This window comes from Anabas testudineus, chromosome 15 (assembly GCF_900324465.2).
Source record: "Anabas testudineus chromosome 15, fAnaTes1.2, whole genome shotgun sequence".
NCBI classification, from domain to species: Eukaryota; Metazoa; Chordata; class Actinopteri; order Anabantiformes; family Anabantidae; genus Anabas; species Anabas testudineus.
This window is the reverse complement of record NC_046624.1, coordinates 21138618-21158703: the sequence shown is the minus strand read 5'-3', so window position 1 is coordinate 21158703 and position 20086 is coordinate 21138618. Positions and strand designations below refer to the sequence as shown.

General features: G+C 43.7%; 1 protein-coding gene across 3 annotated transcripts in view; it reads left to right on the top strand.

Moving 5' to 3' along the window:
• Positions 1-20086, top strand: part of LOC113158544 (inactive ubiquitin carboxyl-terminal hydrolase 54-like) — a 38502-nt gene that overhangs the window by 10631 nt on the left and 7785 nt on the right. For 2 of the 3 annotated variants that reach the window (XM_026354515.1, XM_026354514.1), the window contains exons 2-17: positions 2508-3324; positions 9224-9316; positions 9403-9537; positions 10097-10210; positions 10766-10848; positions 11386-11488; positions 11585-11731; positions 11921-12070; positions 13327-13495; positions 13811-14002; positions 14651-14785; positions 15382-16060; positions 16149-16273; positions 16969-17133; positions 17887-18006; positions 19538-19742. In XM_026354515.1, coding sequence (XP_026210300.1) covers positions 3145-3324; positions 9224-9316; positions 9403-9537; positions 10097-10210; positions 10766-10848; positions 11386-11488; positions 11585-11731; positions 11921-12070; positions 13327-13495; positions 13811-14002; positions 14651-14785; positions 15382-16060; positions 16149-16273; positions 16969-17133; positions 17887-18006; positions 19538-19742 — 2795 coding nt within the window. In that variant the 5' untranslated portion in view covers positions 2508-3144. The remainder of the gene's footprint in view (positions 1-2507; positions 3325-9223; positions 9317-9402; positions 9538-10096; positions 10211-10765; positions 10849-11385; positions 11489-11584; positions 11732-11920; positions 12071-13326; positions 13496-13810; positions 14003-14650; positions 14786-15381; positions 16061-16148; positions 16274-16968; positions 17134-17886; positions 18007-19537; positions 19743-20086) is intronic. The other variant, XM_026354517.1, reaches the window with a different exon arrangement.

Genomic DNA, 20086 nt, shown 5'->3' with positions numbered 1-20086 from the left:
AATTCTGGATTTTACATGGAGCCAATGGACAGAAGCTAAATGAATGTCACCAGGGTTTTACTGAGGTCCATTTCTCTAATCCTAGCAGCTCCATGAGCCCCTAACTGCCTCATGTTCTTAATTTTCCACTTCTTTCCCTCATAATTAACGTTTCACTGGTGTTGATTTGACCTCGGTGCCCTGATGTTTCTGTCGGATATAAAAAGCTGCAATCACTCAGGAGAGATTTTTCCTCCTCGCTGCTGTGATGTGATAGCAGCTGGAAGCGGCTTCTCCATGGCTCATAAATGTCACTGCACCGTTTTTATCTCCATTAAGATTCTCTCAAGGATTTTCACAGACCAGGTCCACAAAAAACCCTGACGCCTGTCTGCTGTGTGATGGTAGAATAGTCAAATCAGACAAAAAATTAAAATCAAATCTTCCAGAAAACTGTGCACATTCAGTGTTGATACCAGCTTATTTGTGGGAGAAAAAGCATGTGCATGTTTTATTTTTTTGCTGTGTGCACACATTTGTACTGTAGACAGTTGTACAGTGTTCTTCATCAGCTGGGTGTGATTTCATCTTGCTAAGCTCAGGTGACAGTTTTGCTAATGTCAGGGCTGTGTGATGCTCACGTTCTGACGTCATTCTAAAGATGTAGGAACAATAATATCCCTTTATTATTATTATTATTATTATTATATAATTCCTATATAATAATAATAATGACGCCAAGTGGAACCACGTCTCAGAATCCATCACTACTTTCTGATCACAGCTGTTTTTAACTTTTTAGCTCCAACTGAAAACCCATGCACCGTTACCCTCAGGTAAACTGCTGAGCTGCTGTGGTTAGTCAAGGAGCGACAGACAGACAGACAGACAGACAGACAGACTAATCCCGTACAGACAGACAGTCTGATCAGACTAATCCCTCGGCACCTCCCTCTGCTCTGACCTGCACTTTACCTCCCTGTTGTTGGCTCCATAATAAACATCTCTGTACTTCTGTCTTTGAGACACTCCTGATCCTAACCTGAACTTTAACCTTCAACCTAAACCTGATCCTGAACCAAACCAAACCCTCAAACAAACATTTGAAGCTGTGTCAGAAAGTGCTCAGCCTGGCTCTCGTGTCTGTTGGTTCATTTATGAACGTTCTTATTTATGTACTGTGGAGCTGTAATGAGCCAAAATCCCAGTTTGAACAAAACATTAGTGAAGCCTTTAAACTCCGTTCTGAGGGTTTGCAGAGAACCATTAATGATTAATTCTGACTCTCTTCTTGAGGGTAGCAGTTTGGTTTCATGATTTAAAGGTCAGCTTTTGTCTCGACTCCTCGTAAATGTGCTGCAATGTAAAGCTGACAGGTTGATTATGATTTAGGACGTGAGCTCTGATGATGATGCTGCTGCTGCTGCTGCTTGGCGTCACTCATCGTCTGTCAGCTTGGAGTAAACTGAGCACACAAACACACACATGCAGACTTTCTGAAGCACATACACCTGATACGAATGACGTGATGGGATGCTCTGGTGGGGGAGCATCTTACCTCAGTACAGAGACACTTTAACCAGCAGGTTCCTCACAGGGTTGATGTTGATTTTCTCACTTAACATTCAACTGCTGATTTGAATCTGACCTGTGAAGGCAGCAGCAGCTTCGCTCTCTGGTGGCCAAATAGCACTGATGACTATTTTATTTGTATATTTAGTTTTAAGCCTCTTACTGCAGTTTCACAGGCTGCTTTTCTTCTTCTTCTCTTTTTCCAAACTCTGATGCCTTATACGTAAATGTCTTAAAGACCTTAAATGCAGTTATTACGGTTGAGTTTTCACATACCGTTGGTTTGCTGCTGTCTGTTACTGAACACACTTTCTAACTCTTCACGTTCACAGGTTTTCAGCAGCATGTTTGTTTTATAATTTCTTCATCCACAGCTCTGCCATGGGCACAGAAAAGACCAGATCAGTGCTGTTTGTTGTTAAGCTACTGTCAGGGAAGGTCAACATTTCGTCCTGATTTTAAAATTAAAAGTCTGACAGAGCAAGCCATGTCTATGATTTGATTTTGTTTTGATTGCAGCTTAACATCATTTGAAAAATGGTAAAATAAATAATCGTTAATTTAATTAATTAGTGACCAAATTAAAGTGTTTTGTCACACAGTGAGTTTAATGTGACAACTTCTCTGGGAACAGACATTATCTTGGGAATTTATCAAACGAACAGGATCTAAACACAAATATGGAGGAAAACCTCTCTGTGCGGTCAATATTTTGATTTTATATTTTGTAGTGGTTGTGAGACTTGTAGTTTCTCTATCGTGTCTTAGTTTGAAGGGATCCGGGCCTGTTACTACACTGCTAACTAAAGGTATTAAAACAATGTGTTTTTTTACTTACTGGCATGAGCACAACAAATAAATATCTTGGCTTATATGTTTATTTATTTTTTGAAAGTCTGAGTTTTTTGTGAAAGAATTCAACCTCACCTCACTTCAACCCTTTGTTTCTTCTGCAGATCTGTTCTGAGTGGCTGCAGCGCTGACCTGCCTCCTTTTGGCCTCTGACCTGTGACCTGACCTACTGGCTGACCTGCAGAGAGGCTGGGCGTGTTGGTGTGTGAAAGAGGGGGAAGGTGGTCTCACCTGCAGTGGCTGCAGCACATGCAGACATAGACTGATAATACAGTGTATGAATTATAAGAACGAGCTCTTTAAAGTGCCTGACAAGCCTGTTATTCACAGAAAAATCAAATTTAAGGATCCATGGATACAGAACTTTCATCAACAGATTTCTTCAGGAGACACAGTGGATTTCTAATCTTCCGAAGTTTCATCTAACTACATAAAACTTATTTGATTTCTGCCAAAACAATTAATATTTTTTCTTGAACATTCTGCAGATTAGTTCAAGTAAAGAAAAAACATTAAGATGTTCCTAGTTTTGTTCTTTTGATTTGATTTTACATTTTGGATCAGAGTATTTTTTTTTTTCCCATCTCTGTCCATCCTGTTGGGAGTTTTCATCATATTTTTATTTTGCTCCTCTGCTCGGCCAGAGGAAATGGCTCTGTGTGTTTCGAAGCGAGAACAGACGACGGGAAGTTGACGAGGCCGAGAGACGAACGAAGAGGGGGAAGGAGAGAGCGTGGTAAAATGTCGTGGAAGAGGAACTACTTTGCGTCAGGCAGCGGTGGAACCAGCAGTGCTGGGGGTGGGAGTGGGGGTGGTATGCAGGGGATCTTGACACCTCGCTCCAAGACGTCCATCGCTCCCAGTAAAGGTCTGAGCAACGAGCCGGGACAGAACAGCTGCTTCCTGAACAGCGCCCTGCAGGTACACACACTCTACTTCTGTCTCACACTTGTCTTTGCCATCTTTCTCTCTGACCTTTGACCCCCTACCCAGGTTGAGTGGACTGACGTCGGCCAGTAGGTTGTGTCCAATGTACCTGCTGATTCACCTTCACTTGAACAACTAGGAAACGGCCAATAGTGTCCAGACTCACTGAGAAATCTTGTCAGTTTAATGTTTAGCTTCCTGTCTCGAGTGGCAGGAGATGCTTTGAGATGTCTGTCCAGCTGCAAGCCAATAATATCAATTAAGTTTGGAGTTAAACTAATAAGAACTGGATATGTTGTAGGTTTTGACGACATCACCTTCAAGTGAGAGAAATTAGTTAAATAAAAACTACCTTGATCATTTTGGCTGTAATCACCCAGCTATATTTGGCGGGTGGGCTGTTCCATCTCTCTACTGTTGTAAGTTTGTCTCGGCCTCTGTGTGATCCCAGGCTTTCTTTCTCTATGACTCTGTATGTTTGCAGGATCTAAAACCTTTGCACAGCGCTCTGTGTGCACTGTGTGTGAATGAACAGAGTGTAGTTGCTGACAGAAGCCTGCACACTCAGATCAGAGCCCGTAAAGCTCTTTAACCTGTAGTTCCACCACAGTGTGTCTGAGCCAGTCACTGAATACTCTGGCAAACAGCAGGCAGACAGATGACTCCAACACCCATCTCACAACTCGCACATAACAACCAGTTTGACAACCTGCTCTGTATTTGTGTGATCCCGTAATGATGCTCTGCCTGTAACACCTCCCAGACTGCATATTACTTATTTATGACTCATGAGGCTTTCAGAGAGGGGATGGGGAGGTGTATTGTCGGCTTCTGCCAGCCTTGACAATGAGAGCTGGGACGGTGCGAGGCATGGAGTGAGTGAGAGCAGTAATTATTGGCGTTGTTCGTTTAAAGGAAGGATGACTCATTAACCTGGGGGGTGGAGCTGGCGGTTGAGACTGCTGAAATGACAGATTGAGCTGAAGAGAACACTCATTACACTGTTTACCTAAAGCTTACAGCCACAGAGGTCCTGGAACATTACACACAGACAGAGGTCAGCAGTCACTGCACGCACAGTTTTATAGTCTTCTGTCATCACAAAACCTTTTACAGTGTGAACTGTAAAGGTGCACTCAACCAATTTTCCACCTCAGTACACTTTCATGTTTGTGCATCCTCCTGCTTTACAGACCTCCGCTGGCTTCATCTTCAGGTCCTCAGTCCAGAGTTGAGTGTTACCACAGGGTTTAAGGAGCCTTTAGCATTAGCTGGTTCTAATAATCAGAACGGTCTTTGAGTTATCAGTGAAAATACCCAGTTCTTCTCCAGTAAAACACTTTAATATCATAAAAGTAGCTCAAGATAAAATACCAGATTTGCTAATCTGTACCTACACATGAGATTTTCCATCTGGTAAAATACCCCAAATTAATCTGTTATCAGTCCTTTTGTCATTCAATCTGTCTTGCCTCTTTGACAGCGCAAAAGGAATCTCGTGGCATAAACAACTGTCTGATAACTTTAAAAGTTTCTTCCAACATGTTAAAGTCAGAACCTGTGTTGTTGATAATTTGAATGGCGAACAGTTGGCCAACCACCAGTCCACCTACAGATAATGTAAAGACCACTGAGCAGCAAAACATCACGTTTGATGATTTTTACTGCGTGAGGAGCAGAATGCAAGCCGACAATATGTAGTGAAAGCTCAGTACTAATATTATCTGCTCATTTCCAAATGATTCGGGTATGATAGACTGCTGTGGAACCGTCTCCCTTCCTGTAGCCCCGTGGGATTTTATAGGGATTCACAGTGTGCTGTTTAAACACAGTGGGACTTGAACCCTTACTTGAGCTCATTGGACCATAAATTCACACTTCCTCATGACTTCTGCACCAGCCAGCTGTAAAACATCACCCACCTGACCCCTCCGGCCCCGTGCCCGTCCGTCCTGACTCGTCACTTGGCCTTATGTCAAACCATGGTGATCAAGAGGACTATAAAGCTGGAGGCTGCCGAGTTGAGCAAAGACAAAGTGAAGAGAAAGAACATTGCAGTAACGAGCAGCTGAGGCCTGCACATCTTTCCTCCTAATCCTCCCTGCTGGTCAAGATGAAGGAACGAGGGAACCGGTGACTGCAGAAAAATTAGAACCTTTACAACGAGCAGCTGGACCTGAACACGCCTCCATCAGATATTTAGAAAATGTATTTAAATCCACAGTGTTTACCCCACAGCTCTGACTGAACAACGCTCTTCTTCCCATCATCTCAGTGCGTTTATAATGTTTATAATGTTTTGTTAGTACAGATCAGACGTCCCCACACAGCTGACAGCTGATTTCTGTTTTTATGAGTAACAAGATGAAAACAGGATAGTCTGGTTCTGCTGGTTCTTCACCATCTGTAAGGTCAAAAGAGATAATCGGTGCCAAATAAATAAACTGAATGGGAAGAAGATTTGCTGTTACATTAAAACAATAAACCAGGATTCAAATACAACAGTTATGTTTCATACATAGAAACATCTTCAGTTCACTTAGGGGGACGGACTGAAATCTTCAGTTAAAGCTTCTAAATCGACCTCGATTAAGCTAACCCTAACCCACAGAAGCTTGAAACTGCTTCAGTAGAATCACAGGCGTCTTGGTGTCCAACCTCACTAGTCCATATTCCTTCAAATCAGGACCAGCTCGTGCACGTCCGCCTCCCATACTAACGACACACAAAGGCCAAACCAACTGTGTTGATATATTTTAGCCATGAATCCCAGGTTTTGGAGAAGCTAATAATCTCATACTGGCATGCCGCAGCAGGCGTGATTCATGAAAGCTGGGTACAGGAGAGGGCAAATGTGATCTCTACAGGGGACCAGGGAATATGTTCCCACCCCAGACACCAGTCATCATCAGTGCTCAAAGGCTAAAAGGAAGCGCACCTTCTTCGTCTCAGTGTTAATTGTAATTAGAGTTCATCACTGTCCTGGTTGTTGAACGGAGGGTTTGCTGGTTCCATCCTGCACCAGTAACATATTTTTATTTGAAAATGTGTCCTTTTACAGACGACGTGTGCAATCACAGTACAGTATGACTATAGCGAATCTATGACTAAAGAAAAATTTACCACAGCGTCGCGGCAGCAAAGAAAAAGACACCACCTCAGAGATGAAATGAGACGTTTATGAGAACCGCAACTCCTCCTTCATTAGGACATATTTTTATTACAGGTGAGGTGTTGGTCCTGCTCTTCGTGTCAGTACGCACTGTTTTTATTTGGAGTGATGAATTCTGCGGTTGTGACACCACCCACTGTCCCAGAGCTCTGAAGACCAACAGATTAACCGGTGAAGGGAATAATTATTTCCAGCCATAATTCACAAATGGTACAAATTAAAGGTTTATGGTGTTGGAAGTGTAAAGCCAGCACAAACCTTTGCTGAAGGTTTGTTACCTGCTTTGCTCCTAAAGGACGAAGCAACATATTGGACCTGGTGGGGGGGTGCAGGAAGGAGAAAACAAACACACCCAAAGTGCTGACGCGACAGTACGGCTCTGTACAACACACACGAGAGAAGCATTTTATAGAAAAATGCATTTTATTAAGCATCTTTTTCCTTCGTGATTTATATTAGTTAGTTAAATATCACTCTAACAGACATAACAAACCTTTCACATGAAACCAGGGTTTATTCATTTTTATTAAGTAGATTCAGAATTGATGCTGGATGCTGCAGCATTTTCAGCATTTGATTCAGATTATAGTCGATATCAGAGCTTCAGCCTATTTCCATCTGTCTGTATTTTGTCTCCTGGTGTGTGGGTCATGTCATTTTTTACTCCAGTCATTCATTTTCAGACAGCTACTCCAGTTTGCCATCACTCTGCCAAGAATTCTGCTTTTCACCCTCAAAGTGGGGCGGCCAAAATAGTAGAAATCCCTAATAATATAAGGCACTGCAGTACAACTCCACCACCCTCTGTGACCTCAGTCATTAACTTATAGAATAGTTGTCACCTTTCTAACAACCCTCTCTATTTATCCGGGCTTGGGACCGGCACAGAAGTAACTGGCTTGCAACCCCTGTGGCTAGATTCTGGATTCAATACTAGACGTGAATAATTATTTATTAAAAATAAACAGATTAAATTTTGACCCTTTTACTGATCCACATATTGAACATGGACAACAACTCTTCATGCATTTACAGTCCAGAGTCTGGGACCTCCAGACCACCACCCCTGTTCTTTTTAAAACCCTCCATAAAGTAATTCCTCCCTGTCTGGATTTCTGCCTCGCAGCAGTGTCTGCACGCGTCAGAAGACGGACGATTTCTGAAACTGCTTCTTACTCCGTGTTTCTGAGATTTGTTAAAGACTTGATCGTCTGCAGCTTGAACACTGAACGTTTGTTCCTGTGATTCTGTTTCTGATGCTGTTATGAAATCTCTGGCTGCCTTCACAACCCACGCTGTGTGTGAGAACACTTCTCTCTGTGTTTTCTGGTTCTCACACCTTCAGGGCTGTTTCAAGGTCACACTTGGTTTCTCAGTTCAGATTAGAAGCTGATGTTGGGGAAGAGTTGCAGGTTGATCTTTATTTATAGACACACTACAGGGCTGATTGTTCTGGTTGATAGAGCGAAGCCAGTGTTTGTGCAGACTCAGTCACGGTTCTTATGTTGTTGAAGCTGAACAGTAAAATGTGCTCCAAGAGTTTGAGGGTAAATAAAGTTTTCTCCAAAGGGGGTGGAGTCTTAAATGCATTAAATTCGGTTCCCTGAAGCATCTAGAACATGTTTTGATCCTGTTGCAGACAGATGCTGCTGCAGGAACCTCAAACTTATTTTTGTAAAACTTTGTCCACTTGTTAGTTTCTGTTGAATTTATTACCTGAGTAGGTAAACCATTCTCTCACCTGTCTAAATCAGAAGATACCTCCAGGCTGTGCAGTCTGATCTGTTGTGGTCTGATTATTGTCCTTTTTCAGTTAATTCTGCATCTTACTGTGGTTGTTTTGTGATTCTATTGTCTCTTTGTCTCTCCTGGTTGTTTTAGTATCTTTGTGATAATTTTCTGTCTCATTTAAGTACTTTTCCATCTCCATGTGGTCACTTTGTGTTTCAGGACTTTCAGAAACTCTAAAAAGTAAAGATGCACATAGAGACGTACACACTATGACATGTTCTTTCTTTTCCCTTCATCACACAAACACACAGAACTTAAACTCTTTTCCTTCTGGCAAACACACACACACACTTATCTCCCAACATCACTCTCACTTTGACACACTCCATCTCTCGTCAGGAATCCAGATGGTCCAGATGGAGAGAGTGATGGACACAGTTTGACACGCAAACACATACACACAACCCTCTCACTTTGTTTTTGACGTTGGTTCTCCATCACTTCAGCTTGTCCTCAGGTCACTGAACTTGTGATTGGTTGGTTGTAGATTCAGGTCAGTGTTGACCAGTAGCTGTGTTGATGTAAATGCATCACACTTTAGTGGAGTCAGAGAAGCAGCACGGAGCAAGCGTGTCAGCACAGCGGAATAGTGGCTCTCAGGACTCAGGTTTTTTTCTCCTTAATTCATTAGATTAAGATTTTACAAATGTAACATTTGCGTTAGTTTCCAAGATGGTTTTTATTTGGCTGATAACTTTGATCTGTGGATAGAAAGGCTGTAAATTGGGTTCATTTCCTGCTGTCAGGTAAATGTGATTGACTGGACAGAAATGTTGTAGCTTTTTTTATTTGACTTTACATTATCTTTGTTTTGGTGTGTTAGCCTGGGAGGGAAATATTTATGTGCTTATGGAAATTAAGGTTTACATCCGAATCCATTCAATCAGTGCTGAAACGACTTTACTGATTTTTTTCCTGTTTCTCTCTCAGGTTCTGTGGCACCTTGACATCTTTCGGCGTAGTTTCCGACAGCTAACGACTCATAAGTGTATGGAGGACTCGTGTATTTTTTGTGCACTAAAGGTGGGCATCAGTGTGACTGGCTTCTAAAGCTGATCCTGGACCAGCTTTTTGTTCCTAATGTCGGTCTGTTTCTTCTCATTATTCAGAGTATCTTCGCTCAGTTTCAGTACAGCAGTGAGAGAGTTTTACCGTCCGACGCTCTTCGCAGCGCTCTCGCCAAAACCTTCCAGGACGAGCAGAGATTTCAGCTCGGCATCATGGACGACGCTGCCGAGTGCTTTGTAAGACAACACACGCACCTCACACAGGGCTTCCTTATCCTTATTAAATATATTTAAAGTGTCACTTCACATTCTTTCCTTAAAGTACTAATGACACTTTGAACACTTTGAAGTGTGCATGCTGTAAAATGTACTTTAAGTGCAAAGGTACAAGTACACATATGCATTTATTATTTGATTGTGTTACTTTCCACCAACAGTAATCATGGAACCATTCAAAGGCAGAGTTGTAAATGGAGCTCTGTGAATTGAATTAAAAGTTCGGTAGTGGAAACCAACCTATTCAGACTTCTACCGCCGCTTTGTGTTTGTTTTACTTTTGTCTGGAGGTGTTGCACCGTGTAATGTCTGCTTTCATCCTGACACTCCACTTGCACTTATAATCTAGTCACACCTATACATGACAGAGAAATCTACCTGGGAAATGAGGTTTCTCTGATGACAGTAACCAGGTTTCTTGTTTGTTGTGACACTTAAGAAATCAGCTGCAGAACGACGAGTGGAACCGGGTTAATAAAGTACATGTAAACGCAGTGATTTCTGTTCTGTGTTCCTGCAGGAAAACATCCTCATGAGGATTCACTTCCACATCTCAGACGAGACCAAAGAAGACATCTGCACAGCCAGACACTGCATCCCACACCAGAAGTTCGCCATGACGCTCTTTGAACAGGTGAGATGCCACCTGACTCTACTGTACACGTCGAGGTTTCATAAGTAACAAGTTCCTAAAGCTGAGGTTTTATAATTTTAAGACATTTGATGACAACATTGAGGAACTTTTACACTTTTGACTCATTTTATAGACTAGTTAATATTGAATGATTGCATCAGTGAATATACTTAATACATGTGTTAATTACATCTGGTTTAGATCTTTTGTGCTTAATTCACTTCAGGTAGGGAAAGAGATGTATTAATCTGACTGACCTGAAAATCACCTCTTTAAACAATGCACTAATATAAGAAGAAGCGTGAGAAGCGTCTCATTAATTGTTGAGCAACAGGTGCAGTAGTTGACTCATCAGGGTGCAGCTTCTACATTGTTCAGCCTGGTTAGTGGTTATTAAAGGCTGACTGTTTTCCCTTCAGTTGCAGCATGTGGTACTGATATGGCTGTATGTGATAACCTGAACTTACAAATAAACAGAATATCACATTTCAGTCAGTCACAGTCAGCAGTGACATCACATTTTAAACTCTGAAATGTGTGTTTTGTGTTTTTCAGTGTGTGTGCAGCAGCTGTGGAGCGTCCTCAGATCCTCTGCCCTTCATTCAGATGGTCCACTACATCTCCACCACCTCCCTGTGGTAAGTGTGCGCTATGTTTAGCTCTAATCTCAGGAAAGGTGAGTTCAGGGGACGCCCTCACAGAACCTGGTTGCCAGGTTACACTTCAGGGTCACCTAGGTAACTGACTAATGGCGCTCTTTATCACAGCTCCTGGGGTGTTCCTCAGACACACACACACACACACACACACACTCTCACTCACACACACGCACACACAAGCACACACTCTCACTCACACACACAAGCACTGAGAAGTGGGAGTGTGTGTATTTACAGCTGCATTCCTCTCATCACCTTTCTTAAAGCGACTCAACCTGAAAACAGCATCTTTCTCCTCTTTTAGAAGGAGACATGTCCGATATTGTGTCTCGTGATACTGTAGCGTTTCTCAAACACACTGTATTGAATTTTAATAATTTACATGCAGATAGATAAAATCAACCACAGACTGTGGTTAATATATTTTTATTTCAAATCAACCAAAGTTGTTGTTTCTTTATCGTCTTATTCTACAAAAAAAACTCACAAACGAAAACCACCTCTCTTCCTCCTTAGTAACCAGGCGGTGAAGATGTTGGAAACGAGGGAGAAGGCGACTCCCAGCATGTTTGGGGAGCTGCTGCGAAACGCCAGCATGGGAGACCTCCGCAACTGTCCTGTAAGACACTTTGACTACAGGGTTATTTATTACAGTTTCTGAATTCTGGTTTAAACCTCCACAGATTTAGAATTTTCTTTTGGTCCTTCTCCTCAGAGTCAGTGCGGTCAGCAGCTCAGGATGGCTCGGGTCCTTCTCAACAGCCCAGAGATCATCACCATCGGCCTGGTTTGGGACTCTGAAAACTCTGACCTGGCAGAGGATGTCATTCACACTCTGGGAACCTGCCTGCGACTGGGAGATGTAAGAAGTAGTAGTTATAGCTGTGGTGGTGGTAGTAGTAGTAGTAGTAAGTATTAGCAGCAGTAGTAGCAGTAAGTAAACATTCACCAAAGCACAATGATAAACATCAGTCGTCAGCATACTGTGTTAGTCTGCATTCTGCAGCTCAGCTCCTCTGTTGAACTCTGCCTCCCTGTTTTCTCTCTGCAGTTGTTTTACAGGGTTACAGAGGAGAAGGCTCGTCAGTCAGAGCTCTACCTGGTGGGAATGGTGTGCTACTATGGGAAACATTACTCCACCTTCTTCTTCCAGACGAAGATCAGACGATGGATGTACTTTGATGATGCACACGTGAAGGAGGTATAATCTGTCATACATTATGCCAAATAGACGTGTTAGTAGAAGAGCATCGACTGCAAATGAAACTTTAGTTGATGGGAAAATCTTGAACCTGTTGAGTGTGCTGGTGCTGAGAGGCACAAACCCTTAACTACAGCATCTCCAATTCGTGTGTGTGTAAAAAAAAAAAACCTAAAGAGTCAGGAAAGGAAATGACCTCATGTTGTAGTGAGAGATCTCCTCTTCCTGTTCATCCTTACACCTCTCTTCTATCTCTCTTCTTCCTCCTCCCTGTGTCCTCGCCACTCTACCTCCCTCCCTCACCCCTTCTTTCTTCTCTTTTATCAAAAGTCGTCCTCTTCATGCTTTTCTTTCTTTGCTGTTAATACTGTATTCTGATTACACTGCTGGAATGAGATATCACATTCCCTCACTCTCTGCCTCCCCCTCTCTCTATCTCTGCTGGTTGTGAAAACAAGGATATCCCTCTATTGTTTATCAGTCCAGCTGGACAGAACTGAGGGTGTGGTCAGAATACACACACACACATCCCACCACAGCACCGTCGACACTTTTGCTCACACTGCTGACTTTCATTCTCTTCCACAAACGGGACACGTCTGATGGAGAATTCGGGATTTTGGATTTTTGGAATGTACTGTTAGATCTGAGCCGGGCTAGAGCTGGACTTGGCGATTTGGAAAATGGCGGAAGGGTTGAAATAACTAAACATACAATACAAACATAAAGACCAGTTGACAGAGGGCAGGAATACCGTGTTCAGCTTGATGCAGCCGGGTGGTATGGCCTCAAGCGTCCTCCGCCATCTCTGTTTCCCCTTCTGAGCAGCGTTTTTGAGGTGAACAGGACGTCCTTACTGGACCTGGAGTTATCACAGTTAACACAGTGTCAGCAGATGGTTCAATGTGGAAGGTTTTGTTTAAACTTTACAATTGAGAGTGAATTTATTTATGTTTGAGGTCAATATGAATTCACTCATTTAACTGGAATCCTTTCAAATCCCTTACTGCGTAGCTTCGACGCTGAAATAATAAGTAAATAAGTAAAACTCAAAGACTGATTTAATGTTGAGTAATTGATTCCTCTGTTATGTCATGTTGATGTAGAGCTACAGTCCACTTACAGTTGTAGAGAGGAGAAATCAAACGGTTAGACTGACAAAAGTCCAAAACCAGTATATGTTTACTAGATTAATTTTGGGTCAGCTAAGTGCTTCTGTAGTGTCAGAGTTTCACGTGTCTTTTTGTTTCCTGCAGATCGGTCCCAAGTGGAAAGACGTGGTGTCTCGCTGCATTAAGGGCCACTACCAGCCGTTGCTGCTGCTGTACGCCGACCCGCGGGGGACGCCAGTGTCGGTGCAGGACCTGCCCTCGCGCCTCGACCTTCAACACCTCAACAAGGCTTGTTACGACAGCGAGGACTCGGGTAACTACAACACAGCTAGGAGTCGTAGTAGTAGCACAACAGCAAACATTCAGGTAACTAAACAAGAATTGGTAGTACTTGTAATAGTCGTAGTAGTAGTACTATGACAGACAAGACTGAGGTAAATAAGAGACAGCTAACAGTCGGACAAGTAGGGGAAGTAGTCACTGGGCTGTTGTACTTAGTCATTAGTACTTGTAGCAGTAGTGAGGTTTAGGTGTGATATGTATTTCTGTGTACGTGTGCATTTATGAGCACATGTACATCAGCACTGACGTCTCTTCTAACCGCCCAATGCTCCACCCCCTCGGTCAGGCCGTGAGCCGTCAATCTCCAGCGACACTCGCACCGATTCTTCGACGGAGAGCTACTCGTACCGACAGCCCTCCCACTCTCACCATGAGTCCCTGGCCAGTCACTACTCCTCCGACTCCCAGGGAACCGTCATCTGCATTGAACGCCCAGACGGACCCCATCACGCCTCGCTCTGCAACCTGGATACCGTAGGTGGGTCCACTGGAAACTAAACTTCACAACATGGACTAATCTACAGTAAACATGTACTAGTACACAGTATTGTGTATGTTTGCAAAGGATAAAGTCAGAAGCTACAAAAATCCTGAACAAATGCAGCCACAGACCATCAGCTGTTGTCCTGCATGTTAACCAGTCACAGGAGCGTCTGCTTAGTCACTTCTCTGAAGCATCCACCATACTTGCTTATAACTATGTGTTCCTATGTGCATCATGGCTGCTTCACGTGTTTGTGCACATGCTCAGAAATTAATGCTGTGTACGTGAGGTGCAGTCTGACCAATATGAGCTTCGACTCATCACCACAGTGGTGAAACATTTTTAACTGAGAGAGCTTGCATGTTTCAGAACAATGAGGATGTTGTCACAGACACTGATTAAAAGCAAGTATATGAAGACCTTTCTAGCACACCATTCATCCTAATTCATACATTTGCCTATGGGCTTTTGTTTTTATTTAACCTTTCTTTGTTAAAGAAACCCCTTCCAGAGATTTGACCCTGTAAGACTTGCTGTGGAGCCAGTCACATTCTGCCACGCTTATTTTTGTTCTGTCATTGTGTGTCGTATGATGTGGTGAACGTGCTGTAAACATCCGCTGCCATCATTCTCATTGCGAAGGCCACGTGACGGACAGCGAGCAGCCACAGGCCCTGAGGAAGGGAGGTGGGCCCGGAGATAGGAGGCGCAGCTCTAGCCGCTCCCGGCGATCTAAACCCAACAGCGAAGCCTCGTCGTCTGGGTACCACAGTGAGGGTAGGCGGGGAGTGGGCCAGTCACAGGGCAGGGAGGAAATGACAAAAATAAAATTCAAGCAATACTGGATTTTCAAGAATAAAAGCTGATAACGAAGTATAGCTTAAACACCTCAATGAGGACCCCTCAAATTAAGCTATTTACGAGTTGACTGAAATTTAACTGAAGGTTAAAACACTAACTGTAACTATTAATTGAAATTAATTTGGTTAAAACAACGTTTTTGATCCTTTACACTTTACAGTGTTTTCTGTAATTCAGTTTTTTCCTAATGGGAAACATTAACAGTGAGGAAAACTCAACATGTCTGGGAGGCGTACTAAAATCGGTGTATATTAAATATTTCCTGTAGATTTTTCTTATTTTAAACAATTAAAGTTCAGTTTCTATTCAAACTGTTCAGTTAAAAACAGGAGGTTCAACACAAGTCATGAGGAAGAATGACGCTTTCATCAATCTGCTACTTGTCTACTTGTCATAAACTTTTATGTTTTTTCATCCATTTTTTTTATTTTTACCTTCTCTCGCTCTCTCTCGTTTGTCTTTCTCTTCAATGCTTTACCTCCTCACCTGTCGTGCTCCTGTCCTTTTCCCAGGAGAGACGTTAAAGGAGCAGCAGGTTCCTCGTCACTTCCCCAAACCTTCATCCTCATCCTCATCCAGTCGCCTCAGAGACTTCAAGGAGACCATGAGCAACATCATCCACAGTCGACCCCTCTCCTCCTCTTCCTCCTCGTCTTTACCCACTGCTGTCATCTCTGAAATCTCCTCCTCCACCAACCACCACCTTGTCGCCACTACTGCTTCCTCCACTAAACTTCATGACTGGGAGGCAGACAGCACAAGCAGCGAGTCCAAGTCCAGCTCCTCAGGAGTAGAGTCAGGCAGGTACCGGCCGGCGTGGAAGCCACGGAGAGAGGCGCTCAACATCGACACCATCTTCAACCGTGAGAGGCGTAGGCAGGCGGGGTACAGCCCGCTAGGAGCCTCGCTGCCTGAAGATTTTGGAGCTGCAGCCTCCAAGGGAGCGTACGCCTCCTTCCCAGCCCCAGAGGAGCTGATGTCTGTCAGGCCGGGCTCCTCCTGGACTCTCCCTGCTGCCTCCATCAGCCACAATGGAGGTAGAGACGGACCACGAGGTGGAGGAGGTGCAGAGCTGCCGCCTCCTCCTCCTCCACCTCCTCCCAGGCTAATTCAGAGGATGGAGAGCGGATACGAGAGCAGCGAGAGGAACAGCAGCAGCCCGGTCAGTCTGGACCTGAACCAGGGAGACAGGTGGGTACAGAAGGTCCTGATCAAGGTTTCTGCTTTTGGTCCTTGAGTTTACAGTGACTTCAGCAACATATGTGACTCTTATCTTCAGGGAGTGTGCTGTGAAGAAGACTTCAGTCTCCTCCTCTTCCTCTGGGCCATCTTGGAAAAACATCAGGTCAAAGAGTAGTGGGGCTCTGCTGCAGGACCTGAGCTCTTCGGGGAGTGGGGGCGTTGGTACGACACCTCTTTTTGTGGCTTTTTGTGTTGAGAGAACAACTTTCTGCTCCTGTTTGTTCCAGTGGCTGAGATTTAAACCTCATCAGCTGGTTTAAAAAACTGGTTTAAATCTGCCACATGCAGATCTAGAACTCAGGATCTTGTGCCTTGTTAACGGGAGGTTTCTTTCTGCTCCATCGCTGATCTCCTCACTAGTGGATCACCAACACTGTAGTTATTTCAAGTAAACCAGGGGTGATTCAATTCAATTCAATTTTATTTGTTGGCACCAAATCACAACAGAAGTCAGCTGAAGTCATCCTTGTTTTCAAACTCATTGTCAGATGATGAAGTCAGATCAAGCAGATTCCTTGCAGCTCACAGGTTCATGTCCAACTGCTGACATGACTCTACTTCAGAAATAAGAGGCGGATTCAAAGACAAAGATCATCATTTATAAACAAATTAATAATTAGTGAAGAATCAGGCCCCTCGTGTTTCAGATTTTATGTCTTAATTACGACCAAGATTAAAACTGAAAAAACGGAAAACATTGATGCAGATTTAGTTGAACTGACGACCAAGTAAATATCAAACATGGTGGGATGAGGTGTGGAGCTCCCTGTCTGCTGAGAACTTTAAGCTGTGTTGTTACTTTTGTGAGCTCACGCTCTTTGTTCACAGTAATAACGCAGGTTATTTGTGTTGACCAGTGCCCCCCGCAGGCCGCAGCGAGCTCGACGAGCTGCAGGAGGAGGTGCTGAGGAGGGCGAGAGAGGAGGAGCAGCAGCGACGGCAGGAGAAAGAGAGGGAGGCGGCACTCGGCTTCAACCCAAGACCCAGCAAGTACCTCGACCTGGACCAGCTGCAGATCCAGGGTATGTACACACACACACACACACACCGGGCATCATGCGAACGCTTTAATGCGACTTTGCAGTGTACACAGCTGTATAGCCGCAAACACTTAAACCCACCAGGTGGTGTTATTGTTGTGGCTGTTTGGCGCATGTTCATCTGTTGTAGCATGTAATTCAGTGTTTCAGGGTTTTGTGTGTTGTTGGACAACGGGAATGTTCCTCATTGAGCAGCTGAAAGGGAACAACTGAGCCGACACACAATAGATAGAACGAGCTGCGCAGTAATGCTGTGTTTGTTTCCAGCTTCTGCCTCCTCGTCACTCTTTACCTGTGTTACAGTTTGTAGTGTTGTTCATGGGACGATGTCTAATATTTGACTAAAGTGACCTCGGAGAAACGTCTGATTAAATGAAAACGAGTCAGCTTTTTCCAGGATCTTTAGCTGATTGTGAGGATCACATGTTGTCGACTTCACAGTTGAAATGATCCTATGTGAGCAACGTGTTAATGTGAAAGGATGTTGGAAGAAAAACTAGTTTTCCGAAGGACCAAAGAAGTAATGTGGTGGTTAAACTGAGCCTCTGCCTCTCTTACGGTTGGAGTACGATGGGGATAAGGTTAAGCTGCATAACGCAGGACTGTTGGTGCTACCACTCAGTAACTTTGTCTGTCTGAAATGATCCCACCGTGAACAGGGCAGCTAAAACAGCCTGACACTTGCAGAAGTCTTATTTCTGTGTGTGTGTATGTGTGTGTGTGTTGACCCTCCAGGTAAAAGCGACAGCATCGAGAGGTGTGTGTCGGAGGCTGAGCTCCTGCTAGACCAGTCGGTTCGTCTGGAGCAGGCAGGCGAGGTCACAGCGGCACTGTCGGCAGTCAACGAAGCAGTCTGTAAGCTCCTCCCACTACACTCTGCCTCCTTGACTTAACACACACTTTTCTCTCTAGGTGTGATGACACTCATTGGCTGAATGGATTTCCTCACCCCTTATAACCTGAAAACTGAGGAGAGTCCAGTCCTGGCATCTTCCACTGAGCTTTATCCACTTTGTCGGTTGTTTTGCTCTGACTTAAAACCAAGTAGACTTTGGTTGATTAGCCAGTGGACATGATGTTAACCATCATATTACAGCAGTTTAACGTTGTTTTAATGTATTATCTTCAGCAGCAACAACTTGTCACATCTGTTTAACAACGTACAAAGTTTTTCATTTCACTGCTTTAAGGGGAGAAACCACAGGAGGGGGGTAAAACATATTAGTGTTAACCTGATGGGACGACCAGCCGTGTAACAAAGGCACAAGCTCGAATTTGTCCACACCCCCATAGCAGGACATGTGCACCGTTTCTCATACTTACTAAATAAACACACTAAATCCTCTTGGGGGGTGGGGGTGCTTGAATGCCAACGACAGGCAGCACTGTGGCCTGTTGGAAACGGTTTGATACCAGACGCTGAGATCTCAACATGCTGCTGCGTTACTGTGGAAAGAACACACACAATCTGCAGCACCACAAACTTCAGCCGTTAGTGTTCAGCTGAATAAAAACTCAGGTGGAGAAACCATGAAAGCAAAGCATCAAATATCAAACAGAACAAAATGTTGAGGGTTCAAAAGATTCACAAATATCTTTCCAAGTAAAAGCTCCGTCTCTCTCTAGGAACGTCCTTTTTCTGTAGTTGCAGGACTGAAAGAAAGGTTCCACTTTATTACAGCTCACTAGCTTTGTAGTTCTTTATTTCTATAGGCAATTAATAACATTGAGTTATTCAGCTGTAAATTAGTGCTACGACCATCAGCCTTAAATAAGTAAAATAAACACTGAGAGTGAGAGTTTCTTCAGAGGGGAAACTCCTCACCTGGCATAAGTGTGGAACAGGACACAGTCTGAAAGTGCAGAACGGTTACAAAGCCATGATCTAAATGAATGTTGCTGATTGTCCCTCATCGCTCAGGGAGACGGAGCTCACACCTACATTAGGTATGAAAGGTCAGAGGTGCAGCAGGTAGTGGCTCCTCCATGGATGTCATGAATCTCACCCGTCATACTGTGTGTTCAGTCCTGGGCAGTGTCATCAGTAGTTGTAATAAACCAGAAGGATCGGTTCGGCCTGACATATTTCGTTATAGTTTTGTTAATTTCATGTTAGGTCTAAATATAATTTTCACCATTTCATCATTGAGATCTCCTGCTCTGTTACTTTAGTCATTTGTCATTACCACTCACACCGTCAGATCACCATCATGTCGGCAGTCACACATTTGATTTTCTGTCAGCTGTATATTTGCTTTTTAAGATTTTTGCATGAAATCATCATAACGAGTTATTTTCTGCATCTTTCTTTTCCTTATTTGTTCTTTCCTCTCTTTGTTTTTTTTTTCTGTTGTGTATTTTCTGTTGACATGTGACCTGGCTGCAGCTAAACTGCGGCCCGCAACAGCTGAGGGCGGAGCTAATAGTCACAGCCGGTTGCAGCGCTGCATGAGGAGAGCCCGCAGCCTGCAGCAACGCATGCAACTGCAGCAGCAGCAGCAACAGCAGGACTCTCAGGCAGGCAAACAGCAACTACAACAACCACAGCAACAACAGGAGGAGAAGCAGCAGCAGCTCCTGGAACAGCCCAGGTACCAAATGCTGTCTGCTCAGCCAATCAGAAGTCATGTAGCACAAACAAATGTTTTAGCTGTAAACACTGAAAGACTTTCTCTACTTTAGAAAGAACGTAGATCTTCTGAACCTTTACACTCTACATAAATGCATAAGCTCATAATTTACCTCCTTCAACCCACACTGCTTCTGTTTGAAGCTTTGCTCATTCATACTAAACCGATCAGGAAACAGAACGCTGCCCCAGAGGCGTGGCGTTTAACACATGTCAGAAATATAAAGCACACTGAGAACACCTTCAAAACAGTGACAGGTGAACCAAGACTTGTACATTGATGACATGATCAGGTAAAGATGAAGC